Source organism: Delphinapterus leucas, chromosome 3, assembly GCF_059928025.1.
Source record: "Delphinapterus leucas isolate spDelLeu-1000000601 "Yukka" chromosome 3, BTC_Dleu_Yukka2, whole genome shotgun sequence".
NCBI lineage: Eukaryota > Metazoa > Chordata > Mammalia > Artiodactyla > Monodontidae > Delphinapterus > Delphinapterus leucas.
This window is the reverse complement of record NC_143131.1, coordinates 10,376,237-10,400,393: the sequence shown is the minus strand read 5'-3', so window position 1 is coordinate 10,400,393 and position 24,157 is coordinate 10,376,237. Positions and strand designations below refer to the sequence as shown.

At 37.7% G+C, this 24,157-nt stretch overlaps 1 protein-coding gene across 4 annotated transcripts in view; it reads right to left on the bottom strand.

Moving 5' to 3' along the window:
* The window catches only part of MARCHF6 (membrane associated ring-CH-type finger 6), a 72,747-nt gene that overhangs the window by 32,135 nt on the left and 16,455 nt on the right, over positions 1-24,157 (bottom strand). For all 4 annotated transcript variants that reach the window (XM_089908675.1, XM_089908676.1, XM_089908677.1 and 1 more), the window contains 9 exons: positions 21,802-21,898; positions 20,906-20,979; positions 17,774-17,917; positions 13,410-13,482; positions 9,248-9,416; positions 7,548-7,737; positions 5,882-5,943; positions 5,234-5,266; positions 2,314-2,365 (listed from right to left, as the gene is read on the bottom strand). In XM_089908675.1, coding sequence (XP_089764801.1) covers positions 2,314-2,365; positions 5,234-5,266; positions 5,882-5,943; positions 7,548-7,737; positions 9,248-9,416; positions 13,410-13,482; positions 17,774-17,917; positions 20,906-20,979; positions 21,802-21,898 — 894 coding nt within the window. The remainder of the gene's footprint in view (positions 1-2,313; positions 2,366-5,233; positions 5,267-5,881; positions 5,944-7,547; positions 7,738-9,247; positions 9,417-13,409; positions 13,483-17,773; positions 17,918-20,905; positions 20,980-21,801; positions 21,899-24,157) is intronic.

Here is a 24,157-nt window from a genome sequence, read left to right as displayed (position 1 = left end):
TTCACTTTGTTATAAAGCAGAAACTAACACAACAATGTAAACCAATTATATTCCAATAAAGATGTTTAAAAGAAAACAGCCTTAAAATTTTCATATTAAGAATTTTGATAGTCTCTTTTCCTCAAGTCTTTCTTTCCATGTTAATATAACTGTAATTCATTCTCAGTTAATAAAATTTAATTACCTTTTTTATGGCAAAAATAACAGAACAGTATAGATTATTAGGAAAGGGGAGAGGGAGACTCAATCATAAAGACAAAAGTCAGACTGAATCTACAGGGATCTGGCTGCCAAACCTTTTTGACCAAGTATTCATAAGTAGACATTTTTTTTAACAGGTATTCCCAATACACTTGAATTTCTTTATAAATTATACACATATACTATTTTATTAATATATTATGTGTATTATGAAGCACAGGCAAATTTTAAAGTGTGCGAAATAACTATATGCAGAATTTTTCCTATTTTATTCTCACACCCAACTCTGAGGACGACTCAAGCAGGCCCTTGGGAAAGGCAAACTTTCAAATTTCAACTCTATATATATAAATATTAACCTAAAGCACCAATTTTAACAATCAATTTCTATCCCATTACACAGAAACTACTAGATAGGTACCCTGAAATTAAGATCAGTTTCTTAGGATTGTTCCCTTCTACTGAGACAGCAGCACTGTAAGGTTTTATTTCTGCAAAGCATAATACATGACCACAAAGGTCCAAGAATGCCAGTGGAAACTGTAGTAAAGCAACCCAAGTAGGAAAGAAACATGAGTGTTGCTTAATCCCAATGACTATGTTCATCTAAAAGGAAAAGCATATTCCTAAAAAAAAGAGGAAGTTTTCCTAAAAAGAGGAAAACTTCTTGTTTCATGTCAAAAGATCCTAAGTATATTGTGCATACTATGACAAGAAAAATTTTTTTCATAGTATAAGCTTAGGAAGTTGGATTAAAAAAATTTACTTAGTTGAGATTTGCTTTATATAAACAAGAGTTCTTATTTCTATAATTCATGCTTTAAAGGTGACTTATTCCTTTAAACATTAATTTAGCACTAAGCTTTTCTTGCAAGAACAAAGACTAAAGTCTATATAGATCATATTTTCCTCTCAAAGAAAATTTGGTCAAGATCAAGAGTTTCACACTCTATATAGCAATTATTTTACATAATGAGAAACAAATGCAGAATAATCTGCAGACACATTTTCACCCCCATATGCAAGGGAAAACAACAAAGAATGGGCTTCCTGTTAATTTGCACCATCTTAAATATCTACTAAAAATTAAGAATGAATGGAACTTTTAAAAGATATTGTGTTTCAACAAGATACAGATAAATTTCTTTTGCTCTTTTATAGATAATAGTCAGAAAACAATTTTTTTGTCTCATCCTTGATCTATTTATTCAGTGTCTTCTTTGACCATATGGCTTCCTATTGAAGACAACTGTTTCCTGATGAAAACACTGCTTTCTAGTCCCTAACACAGAGCAAATAACTTGGAATTTAGTGGAAGAAACTTGGAAAATATTCCTCCTTCTTAGGAGTAATTCATATGCACTAAGGAAGGAATTTCTCAAAGATATTCCCTATACAGAGATCTGCAGCCTGAGGTCTCTCTATGAGACACCAATAGTACAGTCTAACAATAACCCAATTCTGTCAGACTACACCTTGAGGAACTGAATTCTAAAACCTTGGTTTACTCAACTGTTTCCCTTACCTTTCCCCAAAGCAGGAAAACCTGTCAGCTACAACTCAACCCTGCCTTCCTTACTCTCATGACTCCCAATGGGAGGGACTCTTAGTGTTGTCACAGAATCCGCATAGCTACAGTTGTTAAAGTGTTTGGAAGTAAACTTTGCTGGAATCTGGTTCTGAGGGGAATTACACTTTCCTCAAGCCTATATCCATCTCTGCGACAGATCCCAAGCCAAGGTCTCTGGTAAGGCCTTGGTCAGGATTTTAACAGATGAAAACAAGATCTTCTGCCATAGGGAAGAACACACAGATAATCAGCACGAAATTAATTCCAGATGTGGAATATTATATATTCTCAAGTCAGTCTAAAATTGGCTTCTACAAAGAGAGACAGAAGTGCGCAACAGAAGCAAAGTTGGTAAATAACCGTAGTCAATGTTGCTTAGGAAAGAAAGTAACTGTATACCTGGGGTCTTCCTATACCAGATGACTGTCTAAAACTGTTTCATATATTCCTAAGTTTAAAAACAAAACAAAGCCTGTAACAAGACTCCTAGAAAACTAAACTCCTACCGTAATACCATAAATGAAAGCATAAACGCCACTTACCAAAAACAAGAATGAACAGTGTGTTTAAAGACACCACCCAGAAGACATGTTCCTAAAGGAAAAGAGCATTAATAAAACATATTCATCTCCTATTTGATTTATGTTTAATCCATTTATTTAGTTATAAGACTGATATTTTTACTATAATTTTGAGATTTTGCTCAGAAATTATGTGTAACTTCATTTTTCATTAGACAGCTCATAAAACTAAACCTAATGAAACTTAAAGTTCATAATGTCCACATGAAAAAAAAATCAAAGAAATCAATCCATAAACATTTCCTCTTCAGAAATTAATAATCTACCACAAACTACACAGATTCTCATAAATAATCGCCAGGTTTAAGTCATATGACACCAAAAAATTCTAAGTAAAGAAAAATTTGAAAACCACATTATTTCTGAACAACATATCAATGTAAACTGCACAGCACTTCTTTCAGTGTCCAGTGTGTTCTCATGCCTTCTTTAAGGTCACTCGATCTTCTCTGGTCCCTTCTGTCCCCATGGCTTTCTTTGTTCAAGTCTCAGAATATGCGCTTTCACCTGGCCACTGACACACTCCACGCTTATGTACTACCGCCTCCAACATGAGGCCACCCATCTATTCCTCCGCGTGTGCTCAGTCATGCTCCACGCTATCGGGACACCCAAGCCTGTTTGTCCAGGCCCACTACCTCCCCCCACAATCAAGTTAAACGATCCTTCCAAGGGGGCCATGGAGAAATATTTCCATGAATCTTAACATGGTAAGATTTTCTTTTTAGAAAGATTATTCTAACCAGGTTCCCAATTTGCCATAAATCCAAGTGGCAAGAGGATGATAAGTCTGTTTAAGAGAGGACTACTACTGTATATTCCTACTTAGCATGTGGGCTCATATCACTTGAATTTTTCAGCTTCTCTGCCTTAAGGGCTCCCAAACTGTCCTTATCCTCAATATCTTTTGTGCCTCAACCTCTAGTTATCTTCTATAAAAATTCCCTGCTGACAACTCCCCTCTGCTAAGAAAGGCCTGACTAATAAGCCCTCTTCTATGCCTCTCGTGTCCTATACACACTGTTTGTCAGAGTCTTTACCTAAAGTTCCTTGTTTACATGTTCATTTCTCTCTACTGAACTATAAAGAGTCTTTGAGAACAGGTACCCTATTTCATTCATTTCTGAATCATCCAGTAACTATCACAGCTGGCACATGGTACATACATATTAAATAATTTGTAACAAATGCATGAAGTCATCCTGTGGTTTTTTTCTAAAAATTAGAATGGATTTGAATTAACACCACTGCCTCAACGACTTCTATCACTCATCTATGAGGGACTGATAAAGTACAGAAATGAGTATACAGCCAAATAATACCTTCTATACTGACCATACTCAAGCCTTGAATAGGAGCTCACTAATATCACATTCTTACTAATCTGTGAATTATCATCAGATACATTCCTCAAAATCCTCACACTACTAACCTCAACTTCCTATTCTGGCCTGAGGAGCCAGCCTGAAGAGGAAGCCAACACTGTGGAAAGCAGAGGAGACAGATGGAAATTATCTGACTCTTCAATGACATTGCTGAGCCCCTGGATCAAGCACACCTGAAGCCCATCCTTCCTCTGGACTTCCTCCTGTATTACTGGTTTGGTCAGCTGGGGTTTGGCTACCTGCAGCCAAAGTCATCTTGATACTTAAAGCTATTTAAAAATCCCAAATGGCAAGTGATTTTGTATTACAGAACCTGAAAAGAGCATCATTTCTCCTTAAAGAACAAGTTAATTAAAGAACTGTTCTTCACCTTACAGTTGTACTCTTTATTATTAAGGTAAAGATAGGAGAGGCGCAACAAACAGGGGGTTCTCTCTGTGAATAGTGTAAAACTGCGCTGTTTTCACCAGTTCTGGCATTAAACATTGCAAGGTGGGACTTTTTTTTTTGAATCATTTTTAAAAATTTTTTATTATTTATTTTATTTATTTATTTTTGGCTGCATTGGGTCTTCGTTGCTGTGTGAGGGCTTTCTCTAGTTGTGGTGCGCGGGCTTCTCTTGTTGCAGAGCATGGGCTCTAGGCGTGCAGGCTTCAGTAGTTGTGGCACACAGGCTCAGTAGTTGTGGCTCATGGACTCTAGAGCACAGGCTCAGTAGTTGTGGCTCACGGGCTTAGTTGCTCCACGGCACATGGGATCTTCCCGGACCAGGGATTGAACCTGTGTCCCCTGCAATGGCAGGTGGATTCTTAACCACGGCGCCACCAGGGAAGTCCCACAAGGTGGAACTTTAAAAGAAAGCCAAGTATTCTTAACTACCATCAACTCCGAATTTCATTTTCTAAAAATCAAATATGTTTAATAATTTCCTTTGTAAATAATATTACCTTTATGCTTTGCCAGTTATTTTCAATGCACAAAACAGACTTTCTTCAACATATTAAGTAATCAAAAATCACAGGGCATTTTGACCTTTAATATAAAAAACCAGAACATACTGTAAATCTGAAATCACTGAATCACTAAGACAAATAATTAAGTCGCAATTCTGTTATTAAAAAAGATTAGCTTGGACTTCCCTGGTGGCGCAGTGGTTAAGAATCTGCCTGCCAATGCAGGGGACACAGGTTCGAGCCCTGGTCCGGGAAGATCCCACATGCCGCAGAGCAACTAAGCCCGTGCGCCACAACTACTGAGCCTGCGCTCTAGAGCCCGTGAGCCACAACTACTGAGCCCGTGTGCCACAACTACTGAAGCCCTCATGCCTAGAGCCCATGCTCCGCAACCAGAGAAGCCACCGCAGTGAGAAGTCCACGCACCGCAACGAAGAGCAGCCCCTGCCGCCGCAACTAGAAAAAGCCCACGCACAGCAATGAAGATCCAACGCAGCAAAAAATAAATTAATTAAAAAAAAAAAAAAGATTAGCTTTACTTACCAGAAAAACGAGTGATCCATCAAGTCCTAGCATCTAAAATAAATAATATGCATTAATTTAAGATGCAACAGGATTTTTTATTCTATTTATGAAAAAAGCTCATTTTCCTTTTAATATTTTTAAACATAATATTTACCCACTACTTTCCAATACAGCCTATCATTTTCAGAGAGTGAAAAACTTCTGTTCATGGGAGTTTTATATTTTGTATCTTCTTTTAATCCAAATTATATGATTATAAAGTTAAAATTTTCTATCTTGGGTTTCAACTCATTAGTTATGGAGCCAGTCAAGATTTCATGATACAACAGTATTACTTTGTCAACTGAAGCATCAGAATAATACTTAAATTTAAATTGTTACTTCATTTTCAAAAGTCCACAATTTCAAGTTAAAGATTTTGTAAGTGGAGCAAGGTTTGTATTAAAGGCCAGAAGATAGAAAAAGGTATCAATAGACCTTTATCATAATATTTTTAATATTTTCATCACAAATAATACATTACTTAATTTTCCCTGGAAATTAAAGTTCTGGTAATTGTTTTCATTAAATGTAACTGGAAAATTAGTGTATACATCTAAATATGGTCAACTTTAAGATATACATTAGGATTAAAACACCAGGATACTTGATAGAAAGAAGTCTTACTCTTTCCCATGTAAGCTCTTCTGCAGCTCGGTCCCACTCTAAAGCATTCCAGTTCATGTCGTCTGGAAATATAATTGTAGTTTAGAGATTACTGATAGAACTTGAATTATAAATAAATATACTCTTTTAATTTGGTGTTTTATAACTGTTGTTGAGAAGGTAAACCACACTTAAAATATTTCCAAACTGAGTATTTGCTTGTTAGGCAATTTTTAAAAAACATAAATAAATACAACATATAAAATAAGATGATTCTAGATTGTGATAAGTGCTAGAAAGAAAATAAGCAGGGTTATGTGAAACAGAGGAATTCAACAGCTCTAAATCAAGAATGAATATGGTGGATTTGAGAAAAGTGAAGAAGCCAGGGGACTAGAATTCTCTGGGTGAGGAGGAGAGAGTGGCAGAAGATGCAGTATGACAGACAGACAGGGATCAGATCATATAAGAGGAATGTGAAGGCTGAATTCTGTTTTGTTCTTTAACATAATGGGGAGATCACTGACAGATTTTAAGGGCAGAGAGCAGTACAAACACTATGTGGAGCGAGAATGGAAGAAGGAAGACCAGGCAGGGCCTACTGCATCAGACAAACAGAAGGAAACAAGGGCCAGCACTAGGGTACAGGAGCCGCAGTCTCAGAGCCTTTGAACATATACCCACCTCTCCCTGAAAAGGCCCCCTGCTCCCATTACACAACTGGCTTCTTCTCATCCTTCACGTCTCAGCTCCAATGTCACTTACTCTGAGCTACCTGGGGAACCTTATTTAAAATAGGTCTCTCCTCAGTAGCATCCTCAGAGCAACGTGCACATTTACCACAATGTGTAATAACAAACTTGTTCACTTGGATATTTCTACTTCGTCACTAGACCAGAAACTCCATGAAGGCAGGGACCTGGTGTTTGAGTGCCTGGCACACAAGAAACACTCAGGTATCAGCAGTGATAAGTGGACCCAGAGACAGTGCAGCGCTTGACAGGAAAACTCTGGGGCCAGAGGAAAGAAAAGAAGGTGGTGACCTGCTGACAGCTGACTGGCAGGCTGGTCTCAGAAGTTCTTTACCACTCTGGAGTTATACTGCCAGAAAATGAGAAACTGGTTTCTTTGGGTGCTATCTGGCCTGCAGAGTACACTTCAAGAATTCTTCTTTGATAATAAAAGTCGTACTGACTCAATAAAAATGGCAAAGGAATAAGATAAAACTGAAACAAGTTCCATTTTAAAACAACAGGATCTATTCCAACTTACAAATAATTTCTTCCTATCCATCCTATAAAAAGTCCTGTGTAAAGTAGAATTTTATTTTATCTCATCTAATCTTATTTTACTTTATGGCCGCACCATGCGGCACTGTGGGATCTCAGTTCCCCAAAGAGGGATTGAACCCATGCCCCCTGCAGTGGAAGCTCGCAGTCTTAACCACTGGACCACTAGGGGAGTCCCTAAAGTACAACTGCAAAACTCAAAATGTGCCCTGCTTCATAGAAAAAAAAAGTATGCATATGTATATCCATAAATGCAAGTCTGCCAAAATAAAGTAAAAGCAGGTTAGAAACAGAACTTCAAACCCATTAAATTTTGAAAACTCCAATGCTCCCCAAGGTGAGCTGGGAATGGACTCATGGTCGCGAAGGAAGGCTGAGCACAGGCCGGCGGCCATTACCCTGTGCCCCATTGTTGGCATCAGCTGCATCTTCCCCGCCCGCGTCGTCCTCCTCCTCATTCTCCTCCTCCTCCTCTTCTGCCTGGTCATCCTGGGCTGCAGGGTTTTCCCCCACCACTGCGTTCTCAGCTGGCGGGTTAGCAGGCTGGTCGGGGGCAACATTTTCAGCACCATTTCCTCCTGCTGGAGCCTAAAATGACAGAGGAGACCAGAAATTTGGCTAACTTACCTCAGTTTTGCTCTATTTTCAAATAGCACCCTCCCTTCTAAAAAAAAACAAAACTAGCAAACAGACACAAACTCTATTAAAATTCCAAAAAAACCCCACCTCTCAAGGGCATTTCTTCTAAATGTATCTGAATTTGGATCAACTTGGTATATAAGAACATAAACTCATTTAACAGTGTACATATTCATTCAATATAATTTAGAGATGAACATTTCACAAAGCATTACAGGAAACAGGTTAACAAATCTGGCTACCTTGAATACATCATTCCGTAATCCTTCTTTATAAGGCATCTCTTGTCTTTACTGACCACTTCAGGGATGAAAATATATTTATGTATCTGTTTACACACATACTGATATATAACTTAATTCTCAGTTCACACTTGAGGAAAGGTTTCTCATTTCTGCTCAGGAGGGTAAGCCTGTCCATATGAACTTTATCAGTTTCCACAAGCACCCTTCTCTGGCTCTTCCTGAATTCTGCTACCTACCAAATGCAAAGACCTAGTTGTAGTTAATTAAAACACTGAACTCCTATGGAGTTAATGAAGATTCTAAAAGAACTGTATTAAAATGCTTCAAAATATGAGGTACAATGATGAAAGTATTAACACTAGGTAAAAACTTGCTTAATAGTTCCATTTTTCATATGTGTGGTTTTCAAAGGTGAAGTTGTACTCTTAATTCTGTAGAAAAAAGGGTATGGCAGAATTTGATGAAATCAATCTTCACACTAAAAAAAGCCAAAGGTCCTTAATTGAAAAATTAAGTCATTAAGTATCGTTAAGTATTATTTTGAATTAATTTTATAGTCAATTTTTTCATAATAAAATTTTACAAAGGGCAAATTGTTTTTGTATTTTGAGTAGCCAGTTTGGGTTGTTTTTTACATTTTCAGCCCTATAATTTCTCAGTAAACAAGATAATAAAAATCATTTATCATATCTTCCTCTTCTTAATGTCTCTAGCAGACACTCTTGTATCTAAGCATGTCATCTCATAAATAAAAAGTAAAACTGTACAAGACCGTTATCAACAGTACTCCAATTTTTCTACTTTTGGTAATGTTTCTACTAAAAGCAACAAAGGTGAGGCATTTTACACATGAAGAAACTAATGAACAAAGAGGGTAAGGGGGCTTCCTTAATGTTATGCAGCACGTCAGAAGCCCTTGCAGCAGGTCCGTATATTAACTGCCAGGCCGGCGGTAAGCTGTTAACCCAGGCAAAGGGAATGAAAGAGCATGCAGTATACCCCCAGTACTGTTCCCAGTCTCGCTAGAAAACTAAGAGGCAAAGTAACAACGGCACTCTTTTGATTTTTCACATCTCCTTTTATCTTCTCCCAAACGTTGTCACTGTCCTGCTTTGCAATGAGGGACACGGGAGTCAAGGGTTTGGGTCTTAGAGGGTGACAATAATTCTTATGTCCTACCCAAATAAAATGAATTTGGGGATAGAGGGAGCTACCTCATTTTGGTGATGCCCAGCAGCGTTGAAGGGCGGAGCAGCATGCTCCAGCCAGATCGGGGCTCCCCCGTGGACGATCTGCTCTCGCAGCCACACCAGGCTGATGAACGCACACAATGTGCACGTCACCACAAAACAACCCTGCAAACAATCCGCCAACAAATTGTCCCTATTTAAAAAAAAAAAAAAAGTACACAGAATTACTCCAAAGAACACTTAAAATTAAGAAACCAAAGGTAACGACATTCACTTTACATAAAAATCTCAGAAAGAACAAGAAAAGTAAGTCATAACTTTCTGGTGAAAAATCAGTCTCTCAAAAAGAATTATTTCTGAGGATGGTGGCAATTTATCTATCTTATAAGCTGGCCAAACATGTTTATTTATATATTTGTATTATATGTGTTCATATTATAGAAAGCAAAGAATAACATCAGAACCACATAAATTGGCTATCCAGCCTCTCTTTGAACATAGCTGAGAAAAAGGAAGGCAGCAAGCAAAAAACTGAAAGTAGCCAAATACTTGACAAAGGTCAAGTATTAAATACATGTAATTTCCTAAAGATACATGACTCTGTCCAACCCTTACTAAGAATATCCTTATCCTTATTTTATACACAAGTTGAACCAACTTAGTTAGCTGATACTTAAACCCATGTAAATGAACAGAATCAGCAAATCAGAAAGGTGGAGAAGGGCCCCTAGAAAGGCCTAAAGACAACATAAAGGAAGGCTGAGAAATACACAGTACACAATGCGTGAGGCAAAGGAGCCTGTGGCACATTTTACAAATGCCTCATTTAGAACGCAGATTAAATTTTGATGCCAACTGCAAATACACCAAAAGTATATTAGTTTCTCAACAAATCCAGACAGATCAAGTATGGTTCACATGAAAATACACGCAGTATAATAATACTGAAGACCTCTTTGTTCTTTTCCTCTCTGAAGGAGCATATCCTTCCCTGGTCTATGTCTGATTTCAGAGTAATTCAAAGGTAACTCAAGAATCTTGGTAGCCTTTGGAAAATTCACTACCATAATAGACATCTTTCCCTCCATGGAGAACTTAAGGAAGGGTCAATTTGGGAGACCTCGGCCTGGTGGCTCCAAACTGAACTAATGTGGCCCTCAGATGTTATCTGGAATATACCTTAATCAAAAGAGGAATGCTAATCACCCCCTTGCTAAGGACCCCTGCAGACCATTAGAATGTTGATAGGTTGGGACTAAGATACCCCTTCTCTATTCCTTCCTTGTCATGAGCAATAAGGACAGCAGCTGCTTATTGTAGAGTTTACTGTAGACTTTTAAATGGTGACAAACTCTTTGTAGAATCCTTTCCTTTTCCCTCACACCTTGGATCTGGGCTGATTTGTGAACTGTCTGGACCAGAAGTGAATTTCCTGAGTTCTAAAGCCTAGAAGAGAGCTTTCAGGTAAGCTTCCACTCTCACCCCTTTAGAATGCTGCCCTGAGGCCACCATGTAAAGAAGCCCCACTAGCCTTCTGAAGATGAGAAGCCATATGGAAGAGCCAAGGTACCCCATCTTAGACTACCCAACCCCAGTGACACATATGCATAATGGAGGCGAGCCCAACAGATAAATGGATCAGCTGAGCCCAGCCCAAACTGCTAACTCCCAGAATTATGAGCAAATGTTTGTTGTTTTAAGCCACTAAGTTTTAGGGACAGCATGTTTTGCAGCAATAGTTAACTGACAGACTGTGCCTAGAGATGCTGAGGAACTGAGCTACAGGATATGTAGCAGCTGCTAAGATATTAAGAAATTTTAAGTAAAATTTCAGAAAATGGATTCTATAGAGAAAAATGAAACATTACTCAGAAAAAATAAGTGATTTACTTATAAGTGCTTTCAGAAAAACTGGCTCAATTCTTCAAATTCTAAAAGGCAGCATGAGATTATAAAAGCAACCCACGCTTACAATTTCTTTCCACTATTCCCACCAAGCTCTCAGCATTCTTCCCATGTCAATGAGGAAGCTCATGAAGGCAACTCAGGTGTGGCCCACTAACCAATCAGGTCACAGAGAAAAGGAGAGCCTGCCAACATAAGGCAAGCAACAGCTCTGAGTTTTGGTGATAATTTTGCTATGTATTAACATAGTGCTCAAAATTCACATATAGTTTTTACATGTATTTGTGAATTTAATCTTTGAACAGCCCACCCAAATCCCTGAGGCATGATCTTCCTCATTTTACAGATGAGGAAACAGGGGTTCAGAACTGTCCAGTGATTTGCCCAAGGTCACCAAAAAGTTGCAGATGCAGCCACTATTAAATTCCAATGTCAGGGTTCCTTCTGTTACAACCAGCTACATCTTTGCATCACCTAAGTGATCACACTTGCCAAACAACCAGATGTTTAATGGTTCCGCCAACAAGAAGTAAAGGTGGTAGGCAAGTAAAATACTGCCTTACTTGAGACTAAAATACTAAATTTTCACTGACATGGCTTCCATAAACACCTGTTTTTCACAAAGCCAAAGCCTACCAATTTAAGCTTTGGTAAACATTAACATATTGTGCCATTTAAAACAGAAACCATTAAAGAAGTAACACATCCCCACTTTACTGAACAGCACAGATGGGACCTCAAGTCACCTCTTCTAAACAACTGAGATACTGACTGGCTGCTACACTGCTCTCTCAAAAATTACAATGATAAATACAACTCTAGCCTCAAACTAAATGGAACAAAACTGCCCTGTTTAGAACGGTTCTTTTATTCGTTCATAGATATTAAAATATAACTTCCATCACTCTTAGCAGTCACCCCTTGCTTTTTTCTGACCTCCCTCGCTACTTCTAATATGTGCCTTTATTTCGTATACGATTCCTAAATGAAAGCTGGAGGTGAGCTACATCATATACGTGGAGACATATGAATGACACTTCAGCCAAGACTGATTTTTCTTGCCTCTATACTAAGACTGTGTTCTGGATGGCTGATATAAAAATCTGATGTCCAAAAATAGTAACGCTGTCCTATTTGTTTCACTGAATCACTTCATAGAAAGTCAGTATTTTCATACAAAGGGCTACGTTATTATACTATTTCTAAATTCTCAAGTGTGTCAAATTACTGCTTCTCCTTTTTATGAGGGCCACAGCCATTAGTGCCCTATTTTCAAGATCCTTGTCTACTTATAAACATTACTTCGAAAGCTGTTGTAATGTAAATAAAGTTCAAGTTCAAAACCTTTTATCTTATCTATTCCCTATACTGCCGAAGAAACACATAAATTAAATAACTTGCCTGTTCTATCCAAAAAAGGTAAAACTAGCAAGCAGGAAAAACAAGTTGCAAACACATCTAATATTTCTAAGTATTTTCAGCCACGATTCAAAATAATGATGCAGACAAAAGAGACTTAAAAGACCTCCTCCTTGATTTCTTTTCTATCAGAAATGTAACATGCTCTCCTGCTCTCTTCCATTGCCATTTGGCTTATTTTTATAATATATTCCGCATGCTTCTGTTCTAAAAGACAGTCTTATATTGTTCTTTGCCCTTACTGACATAGGGATCAGAAACCTAAGGTCAACTGGATACAAAAGAAGATTTTAGCAAACAGAGGTGCAATCTTTTGCAAGCTTAATATTCTAATGATCTTGATACAGTTAATCATTTACAGCATTTCTAACATCAATAATTTTGAAAACACATATATGTCTTTCCCAAGAAACTGCAATTATAAAGCTTTATGTCAAATTAAAATATAGTAAAACCACCACAGTGAACAAGTTTTTACAGTCCATCTCCTAACAATCACAAAAAACATTTTAAAAAGAAATTTGACTTCAAATGTCTGCGCTGTTAAAAACACGTTTAAATGAACGCCCAGCGCATCACTATATGGAACAGTACATTTCTTGCACTACACGACAGCTTATTTAACTAGCTGTCCCACCGTTACCAAACTGTCCTTTAAGATGGGTATGTTTTAAAACATCATTTATATATGTCAGCTACTTCCACTGTAGCTGTAACTTTAGAATAGGTAACAAATATAAGGTATTATTTGTCCTTGGAATAGAAGGACTTTTCAAATTACAACAAACACAAGTATGCAGAAGAAAAAATGAGCACCATTCACAACGTGCAGCCTTCCACCACCACGAGGTTCAATACTTACGTGGACAGCATGTCTAGTGGCAGTGTCAGCAGGGAGCTCACAGAGCCAGTAAACAAGCACTTGTAGATGCGACCTACCAAGAAAGGGCATGAAGGCATACAGTCACAACTCTCATCGTAACTCATACAGTCGCTCAACTAAACAGATAAAGTGGAACACTGCGAATGCCACTGAAATAAACATTTAGTCTTTGCAAGGTTGAGCCTCATAATACTAAAGTTAAAAAAAAAAAAGTCAAGCATTAAAACTAGTGACAGTAAAGAATAAATGTTACACAATGTTTAAAGTTTTGATTCTCTCTAGATTTACTTACTTGTTTTTATTAAATGAGCTTAGATGTTTGAAGGGGGCGGGGGGACCAATCTCAAGAAAAGATCTCCAAAATTATAATACAGAGTATTTTCTTTAACCTAGAATTCTAAAATTCATTGAGTCTGCTCATGAAAATAAAGTTTTGAGGGTACATATTTTTGACATTAAGGGGACTTTTCAGTAGAGTACATGCTTCAATGCTATGAACAGCAAACTAACAACCAATTTTTGACAAACAGATTCAAGTGTCCTCAAAAGGACAAAATCTTAAATCTGGCCATGAAGGGAAAAGATGAAGTAAGGGCAAATACACAGCCATCCCCTCATCCTCTTAGTCAGAAAAGGCATAAACAGATTTGGAAATGAGGCCCAAAAGCTGAGGTTTTCTTTCAAACCAGTACTTGTGTATTAGTTTAAGCATTTCCTATATAGCCTTGTACCAAAAATTCAGTGACTTCAATGGCTGTTCTCAAATGCCAAGTCAAAATGGAAAGACAGGAAAAGATTTTCTGTGACAGAAATTACTTACATATATGTATAAAACATTCAAAGCAAGTATGCTTGTAACAAGTAAAAGTGACAAACAGCCAATTGTCTGTAGATAAGAAAACAGACTCATAAATTAAAGTCCTCCTTACTAGCGTGCTTAAAAATAAGGTAGCTCAACACATTGCTACAGGAAAAGACAGCCACGGGTACATTGCTAACTTAAAGAAAGAAGTTACAGAATGTGTAGTGGGTGACATAATTTAGACTTTAATTGTGTGTGTGTGTAAACAAGTCAGAACAGAAATCAAGCTTGTTACCTGTTACTTAAATCCTCAAAGTCCTTACTTAATTTTTGACTACTTGATATACTGATTTCAGAGAAGTGTTAGTCTTCCACTATAACTATGAATGTTTTACATACTTCTAAGTCCTGTTTGCTGGTGCACAGAAATTCTTAAGTTTTCTTAGTGGACTATGCCTTTTATTAATATGAAATAAAATGCTGTTCCTCATTTAAAGTGTTTCATCTTGAATAATATCTGGCTGGTGAATACTGTTCCTGCGTTTTGTCAGCCTTTGTTAACCAATCCCTCTAGCATTAACCTGGGCTGTTTCGTACTTATCTCTTGGAGCGGAACACTTTTATACATACACAATTATGAGGCTCTATCTACGCCCTATGATCACAGATATTGCAATCTTATCTTTTCTTCTCTTTTACTCCCCTTCCTCAGCCCTCCCTTCTTGTCTTTCCTGTCTTTTGTCAGACTTTACAAATTTTACTCACTGCTACCTATTCCCGCTCCCTAGGATGAAAACTCATCATCTTATTTCTATTCTCCTAACAGTTACTTAAATTTAAGTTTTGTTACTTTTTTATTAAGATAAAATTTACATAAATATTAAGTGTGTCTGGGTGAATTTTTATATTCGTATATATCCGAGTAACTGTCAGCCAGATAAGATTCTCAACATTTCTAGCTCCCCAGAAGGCTCCTTCAAGACCCTTTTCAGTCAGTATCTCCAGCAAAAGGTAACCACTATTCTGATCTCTATCATCATGGATCAATTTGGCCTATTTTTAAATTTCACATAAATGCAACCCCACAATCCATACTCTTTTGTGCCTGGCTTCTTTTTCTCAAAGAAGTGAAGTTTATCCGTGTTATTCTATGTTGCGTCAGCCAGCTCCTTTTGCACCACTATGTAGTATTCCGTTATAGGGATAAGCCACACTATCCATTCTACTGCTGATAGTTGTTTGGTTGGTTCCAGTTTTAAACTACTATTATCAAAGCTGCAGTGACGACACTGTTACACACATGTCTTTTAGTGGACACAAGGTCCTTATTCCTGTTAGCAACATCCCCAGAAACAGAACTACTGGATCATAAGGTATTTATAATATTTACCACTGATAGATAACATCAAACAGCTTTCCTAAGTGGCTATACTATAATACTCTTACTATCAATGTATGCATGTTGCAGATGCTCCATATCCTAAGAAGGATTTGGCACTGTCTTTTCTTTTAATTTCAGCCATTCTTCTGAGTACGTAGCAGCATCTTCTTGTGCATTTCCCTGGTGACTAATGATACTGAGCACCTTTTCACGTGTGTACTGGCTATTTAATCTTCTTTCCAGAAACACCTGTTCAAATCTGCTGTTCCACTTTTTAATTGGCCTGTCTTCCTTTTTCTTACTGATTTATATAGTTCTTTATATATCCTGGATACAAGTCCTTTGCTGGATATGTGTACTGCAAATACCGTCTCTCACTCTGTAGCTTGCGTTTCTCTCTCAAAGCTATCTGAGCATGAATTAAAGTTCTTAATTTTAATTAAGTCAAATTTCTCAGTATTTTCTTTTATGGTTGTTCGCCTATACTTTCTTTTAGCAGTTTTTTGGTTTTAATGTTCACATTCAGGTTTACGACCATCTAAAGTTAACTTGTGTCAGGTGGGCGGTAATGGTATGGGTCACTTGCTCCACATGCCCGTCCAGTTGATGCTGTACCATTTATTGAAAAGACCATCTTTCCTCCCCTGAACAGCAGCAGTGGCACCTTTGCTGTTTATCACCTTTGCCAGTTCTGGACTCTACTTGGTTACTCCTGTATTTTTAATGCATAATTACACTGTATTTTCCTGTTTTATCTAAAGCATCTATAATTTCACCACAAATAAGACAACCTAAAAAGCTCTCAATTCTATCCTCCCCTCACAATTCCTCTCGTTAAGATCATCTAGAATTTTAGTTTCCAATTGATACCTAAAAAATTATTAATTATTGTAGACTAACAACAATTATGATTTAGCTATAAGAAGCACTTGTTTCTTTTTCTCTGGAGCTCACACCTTTCCCTGTCTTTGATTTCTTGCTCGTTTTAGTAAAATATATTCTCAAACACTTTTTTCATAAATGATTTGAGGTAGTAAGCTTTCCAAGTCCTTGCATCTATTGAAATGTCTGTATTTTGTCCTTCTATCTGAGAATAATAAGATTTTGGGTTCAAAAATTTTGCCATGTGTTGACTATTCTGCTGTCTTCTAACATTCAATGTTGCTGACTTGAAGTCTGATGCCAGTCTGATTTTCATGATTTTGTAGGATAATCTGAAAGCATAACATCTATATACCACCCTATTCAGCACTGGAAAACTTCACAATGTGTGTAGGATTGTCTTTTTCCTTTATCACAGTCAGCTCTCTCTCTTTCAATCTCTTTTACCCTCTGGAACTACTTACTAGACAGATACTGAAACAATCGGATGTAGCCTCCATCTCTCAAATTTTTTCCCTCATACTTGCAACTTCCTGTCTCTGAGTTACATCCTGGAGAACTCCTTGCTCAATATTTTAGCTCACTAATTCACTCTTCAAGTGAACAGTACCTATTCTGCTACTTTCATTTTTATAACTGATCGAGTTTATTTTACTTTATTTTAAGGAGACATGAGGATATTATTATACTTATTTAAAAATATTGTTTGTGGTTAACTTTAAAGAATCCTATCTATATGCTCTGGCACCATATACTATCGACCCCTTTCCATGTCTTTAAGAACACAAAGAACCTAAAAAGAATCAACTAAGAATTAGTATACCAATCTCCCAAAGAGCCTCCTATATTTGAAAGACACACTTCCCAATTATTCAGCACCATTAGACATGTGTTTTTTAAAAGGGGATAAAAAAAAAATCTCAAAAGAACCCATCTTTTGTCATCCTTGAAAGCTCTAATAAACTTCAAGGAATAAAATTCAATTTCCTTCTAATTATGGTTTGATTTTGCTTTTTCAATTCTTTCATGAACTTTCATTATTAGCCTCTGTATGCTGTGTTTTTCTTTCCCACATTCATTCAAGAAACTGACCTGTTAAAAAATGGTTTTTAATTCACTTGAATAATGTTTCTTAAATGAGGTTTTCCTAATACATGACATTATAATATCAAATAATTAAATATCATTCGAACAAAACTATGATGCCATATTACTTTATAATATTAAATAGTTGTGCAATGTTTAAATAACTCCAGTCACAGAAGAATGAATACTCACATGCTGTAAGAGGAACAACTCCCAACCATGCAAAGGCCACAAGTGTATAATGAAACCAATATCGTATTGCAGTGCCAATACTTGTAACCAGTCCAGCAAATATGTCTTGGATTGGAAGCCGCGAAGGCATATCTGGGGAATAAACTATAAGGGGAAAACGTTCACATAATTTCATGAAGATTCAAATAGGTTATATTCTAGGCAGGTAGCACTGTCTTAACTTTCAACATTTGCAATTGCGCTTAAATATTTTTTCCTATAAGAAAAATGAATCAAATAATTGCAATAAAATACTACATTTACCCAGAAGTCATTTATGAGAGCAAATCACATAAGAAATGTAGAAGCCAATGAAACAGGCCTCTGAGCAGGAAAAAAGATTCAAGAGAAGTACACATCCCTCACTCATAGCCAGGAACTTTAGGTAATGCTAATTTACACATATTTCAGCATTCAAACACTATAATTATCTGGTTTCTCAAATTATAAAAGATCACGTAAAGCAAAAAGGAGCAAAAGGTGAAGGTGACAGATGTCATCAAGAAAGAACCCTCCCCCCATGCCAGCCTCAGAAATAGCACTCAAAATGCACAACCATCTGCAGCAGAGCCACTTCCTGTAAGAGCCAACAGCCACTGACGTCTGTTAGCCACTCCCCACCCCATTTCAGCACAATAATCAACATTCCAAATGGTAAATTAAGGTCTTCCCACTTCTCTGCAAAGTGTGGTTCAATACTCAGAAAAAGAGGTTCTGCCACAGGTAATATTGTGATTTATAAGAAATACATATCTGGTCGTTCAGATGACCAAAATATATTTCTCATATACATTTGGTCTTCGTCCACAGTTCCTGGCTCACAGCTCCTGAAACTCTAGGAATTTTCTAAGCAACGTAAGCCATAAAGGTGTATTTTGTTATGTTAATGAGATGACTTTTGAACCTGTCTGGGGCAGGGGTGGGGAGAAAGAGTATGGCACGGGTTTTCCAAGGGAGCCAACCAAGTAATTAGAGGGTTGGAATTTTCAGCTCCACCTTTCAGACCTCTGGGGAGGAGCGAGGGACTGAAGGTAGAACCAATCGCCAACAGTCAACGATTTAATCAATCAAGCCTATGTAATGAGGCCTTCATAAAAACCCGAAAGGCCTCAGGTTCGGAGAGCTTCCCAGCTGGTGAAAACAAGTAGATCTGGGGAAAATGGTGCAGTTTCCCTTCCCACATACCCTACCTTATGCATCTCTTCAATCTGGCTGTTCCTGATAATAAACTGACGATCTAATAAGTAAAATGTTTCTCTGAGTTCTATGAGCCACTCTAGCAAATTAATCAAATCAAGGAAGGGGTCACTGGGAACCCCTGATTTAAAGTCAGTTGGTCAGAAAGTCAAAAGCAAAAGTAACAGCCTGGGTTTGCGACTAGCATCTGCAGGGGGTTGAGGGACGCCAGTCCTTTAAGGACGGAGCCCTCAACCTGTGGAATGGAATGCTATCTTGGAGCAGACAGTATGAGAAGTGGGTTAAACCGTAGGACGCCCAGCCGGTGTCCTGCAGAACTGCTCACTAGTGTAGGGAAAACCACCCCACACACATGTTGGAATTGGTACCAGAACCTATGTACACACATTTTAGAAAGATTTCTTTTGTAAATGGTTCCAGTGAAAACCACTGCTCTACCACAGGTTCCTCCGAAAAAACATACAGAAGGAACAAAGGCCTCTTTCTGCAGTAAGGCCAAAACAAAGAGCTATGATAAATAAAGTTTTAAAATCAGTGATGTGAAATTTATGAGAGCACTATTACAAAACTGTTCACAGCTATAGACACAAAGGAGTGAACAAGTAACAAACAGCAACTTTTTACAACATACCCACAAAGATCAGTACTTTAGAGGATTCTTGATATACAGGAGCAAGTCATTTAAACCAGTAAATAGAGTTTTTGAAAAAGATAAACAGAGCACATGACTGTCAAATGAAAACTAAAAGGTACAAACACAAGCTTTTATTGGCCTCAGAATAAAGAAGCTCACATGAGTATTTCTTATCAATCAAACTTCATGAAGATATTCAATTATTTAGTCTTGCAGTTTGCAATAAACCTTAAGCTGTACAGTTTTTATGCCCTACAGAAAATTAAAGACTACAAAATAACAGAATTGACATTTTTTGAGCACTATGAATACAAAGCTTCAAAAGTGAAACTGTAATGATTTTAATTATATACACTCATCACATAAAGACAAAGTAAAACTAACTGATATACAGAATTTACACTCAGCAGCTCAAGATGCTTAAAACAAACAAAAACTAAAGCATAAAAAAATCTCTGGGGGGGAGCAATATACTAGGATCAGAGAATGAAAATGTGCTTCAAATTATTGATAACCTGCCAGTATAAACCTCTACTTATTTAAGATGAACAATATTAAGTATCAATCAATAGGTAAAGGAGTTATAAATACAATTAGAATTTTAAAGATCTGCAAAATATTTACCAAAGCCTACAAAATACTGAGCTTAAAAAGTCTTATTTTAAAAAGTGAGTTAAGTATTTGTCTTTATTATTATTCCAACCAACATAATTTAAACTCAAAAGATGTCCCAAATTTGAGCACGGATGGGATATTTGACAAATTCAAGGCATCAATAATTTTTCTGGGTAAATAATGGTATTATAGCTGTATTTTTTTTTAAAAAACCATTACTCTTTAGAGATACATGCTAAAATATGTACAGATGAAATCATAAATGATGGGATTTGCTTTAATAAGGATGGAGAGGTGAGAACAAGAGCATAGGGAATGACATGTAAAGGCTATGAGTTGAAAATGGATGAAACTGAGTGATGGTTACATACAGCTTCATTATACCTTTGTACACGTTTGAACTTGTCTAAAAAAAAAGAAATATCCCACAAATTAAATCACGTGCGTGTGGTGTGTTAAAAGCTGACGTGTGGTGTATTAAAAGCTGACGTGTAGTTTTTAAAAATATTTTCCAAAATGTTATAGCAATACTTTCTATTACCATAAAAGACAAATTAAGCTGAACACAGTTGCTTTAAAACTGTTTAAACACCTTTATGTGGCCAGTTATAACCTAGAAATGCAGTGAAAACTTCGAAAGAACTTACTTGGTGTGAAAGCAAATCTGTGCTTGCATAATTCACAGTATTCTTTTCGACTGTGTTTCAGCCACTGAACTAAGCTGCAATTACAAATACATTCATAAGTATAGTGTTTATAACAAAAAAACTTTTAAGGTTTCATTGAAAACTAATATTGCTTTACTAAAATTTTACATATCACAGAACTTTTACAATTTTAAATTTAGAAAGTCCTAAACTTTTTATCATTAATGCCCTCTAAGAGTACAGAATTATAACAGATAAAGATAAAAATGACATGTATTTCCTCTATTAAAAAGCAGTTTCAATTAACTGAACAATTAACTAATCAAAGTAAATTGTAACGTCCTCAAAGATAACTGAATATAGAAAAACCTCCAAGCATCAACATCAGTTCTAATATTGGTCTAAGGATACTGCTACCTGGTGGCTAGGTCTATCACTAATTGGCTGGCTGTGTGACACAGAACAAGTTACTGAACCTTTCAATGTTTCAGTTCCCTCATCTGAATAATCATAAAATCATAATCATACTCCACCTTGCAGTTTTGTTGTAAGGATTAAATGAGTTAAAATGTATACAAGCACTGAGTTATTACCTTACACAAAGCATTTCCTAAATGTAAACTATAATCATGCCAAGCAAAACTAGAACACCATAACACTTCCCATGAACATAAGCTCACCATGGTAGAAATAAACAAATGGGTACTCACGTGCATCTGAAAGACAATATACCAAAATGACATGGCATGGTAATAAGAAATACGGGTAATTTCCAAATTTTCACAAAAAAAATTTTAAAGAAATAACTAGTTACAGAGAAAGTTCATTGAAACAGTATCCCTTACATAGATGACAGTAAAGCTCAGACATAAAAATTTTCTAAAAGGATGACTCACCATTCTTGATGGATAAACTTAATACTGCCAGTACACACACAAGGATGATAAAGAGGTTTCTCAGGTGTTCCTTCTGACCGACACACTCTACATATGTCTATTAATGAAAAAGAAAAATTGAATTATCTTTGGTTATAACTTTTAAAAAAATAATAGGCCACCAAAAACTAAAATACTGCATGTTAAAGCAAGACTCTATCACGAGGTAAAACATTAATCAACATCATGGAAAACTAAAAAGTGTGAACAGGATGATAATCTAGTATATCTGAAACTTAAAAATTTTCTATTATATAAAAAGGTCAACTGTCCCTTTGTATGAGAGCTCTGTAAATAAATCAAAATTGAAAATAACGGAAACTGTGGTTTACTTGAAACTGTACTTTCTCATAACTAACAGATTATAGATAGAAATATGCAAAATCACTTCACCATTCCTGTCCTAACAGTTTAAAGTCCTAAGTCCGGTCCTTTTTGTGAAGTTTAAACTTCACAAAAACACATCGAAACAGCAGAGCGGCCCTAGAGGGAGAGACAGACAGGAACAGACACACACACAATAGAGTGTGGAGGGGGCACCCCAAGACCACGAAGGCCAGAGAGAGGCGAGCCAGAGGCCACCTTAAGCAGAAACTACGGAAGCTCAGGGCTACGGGTCGGCCACCAAAGGGCAGCAGCTCTTCCTTCACTCCCTCCACCCCCGCCCCAAGTGATTCTCATGGCACTAGAGTCAGTCTTGCCTGGGGTGGCGGGTGATATACAGATGGCCGAAAGCTATCCCTCAAGCTCGCTTGCTCGGTCCTTAATGCGGTCTTTCTGCAGGACCACCTACCGAAACCTGGTTGCGATTTTCATTTAGACCATCTTCTCGGCAATCCACCAAGACCAAATGCCAACCCCAAGTGGGCAATCTGAGGGGCGATGGGCAGTATGAACAACAGGCAGGGACTTAATGCAAGCTTCTGATCTACTCTCTTACAGGGAATTCCTCATTAATGAGGAATAATTGCAACCCAGAGCCCAGCACTAATGGATTTAATAATGAATCCCCAGCACCTGTCAGACTGGGATACGCACATGCTGAGAAGCGTGGTGCAGTTACAGCCCCTTAAGAGCGTCACAGACTTGTGATTGCTCAATCCTGGGTGGCTAAGAAATATTTGTCGAAGTTAGGGATATCAAGCACTGGGGGTAACCTAAGTTGTGAGCACACTAGTCTCCCCGGTTATCAAGGAGCCAGACAAATCGCTCCAGCAACACAGAAAGGCCAGGCACCACCACCCACGTAAGAGCTATCAAAGTGCCAATCCTGTCTGTGATGGAGTCGCGTAGGGTTGTCCAGCTTGAGTCAAATTAAGCACAGACAACACCGCTGTGCCTTCAAATTTCAGCTCTGGAACCAGACACTCCAGCTACCACCATCCGAAGGACTTTGGTTTCCCATAAGCTGCCAGCAATAAGCTGCCGGCACATTACCGGAAATAACGAGGGCAGTCGGCATTGTTTATGGTCAGACAACATGGGATGACAATCTCTTCAAACCTCCCATTTTCACCTTCATCCTTAAGTAATGAAAACATCCATGGCAAAAGCTTTCACTCTGGTCAGTCTTGCAACAATCTAAGACTTTGAGCTCTAGCGGTGCAGTACGAGCATCCCAGCCATCCCATCTAATCGGCCTCCACAATCAAATTCTAACACAAACAAAACAGAACCACGCTCCCATTCCAGGATTTCCAGCAGCAGTGTGCAGGCAGCTTGCGCCTGCTTGGAGTACTTTAATTTCTTCAAGTGCACACTTCAGCCCACGGACACTCGGCTAGAAGCCAGAAGGGCACTGAGAAGTAGGGGGTAGGGATAGGAACGGAGGCTCCCCATCCGTAGACCCGCACGGCAGATCACACAGCATTTTAACTGCACCAAATTCAATACCCTGCCACTGAAGCTGGGGATTACCTCAGCTGCCAGTACCAGATTTGCCACACAATAGATCTGCCTTAAAGGATTTTAAGTGGACTCATTCCAATTACCGGACCTCAAAAGTGTCCAGTGTTGTTTTTCATCACTGCCTCCCCATCCTCGGGTCGCGAGTGGCAAATCTGCTACCTTCCTAGGTTGGAGTAGTCGATTACCAGGCTTCCTGTATGGAATCGAATCCAGATTTCCCATCACCCGAATTCCCAGTCACGGTGGTTGCCATGGTATGCAAAACGGCTCCTTAATAGGGCCATAGAACATGCAATCCTGGTCATTTAGAATCATCAGAGCAGAGCTGCTGATGCCCATGGGCATGGATTAGTTCTAGAATTACCACAGTTCTGCAGGTAGGAGCCAAACAAGCGCTCAAAGTCATTCT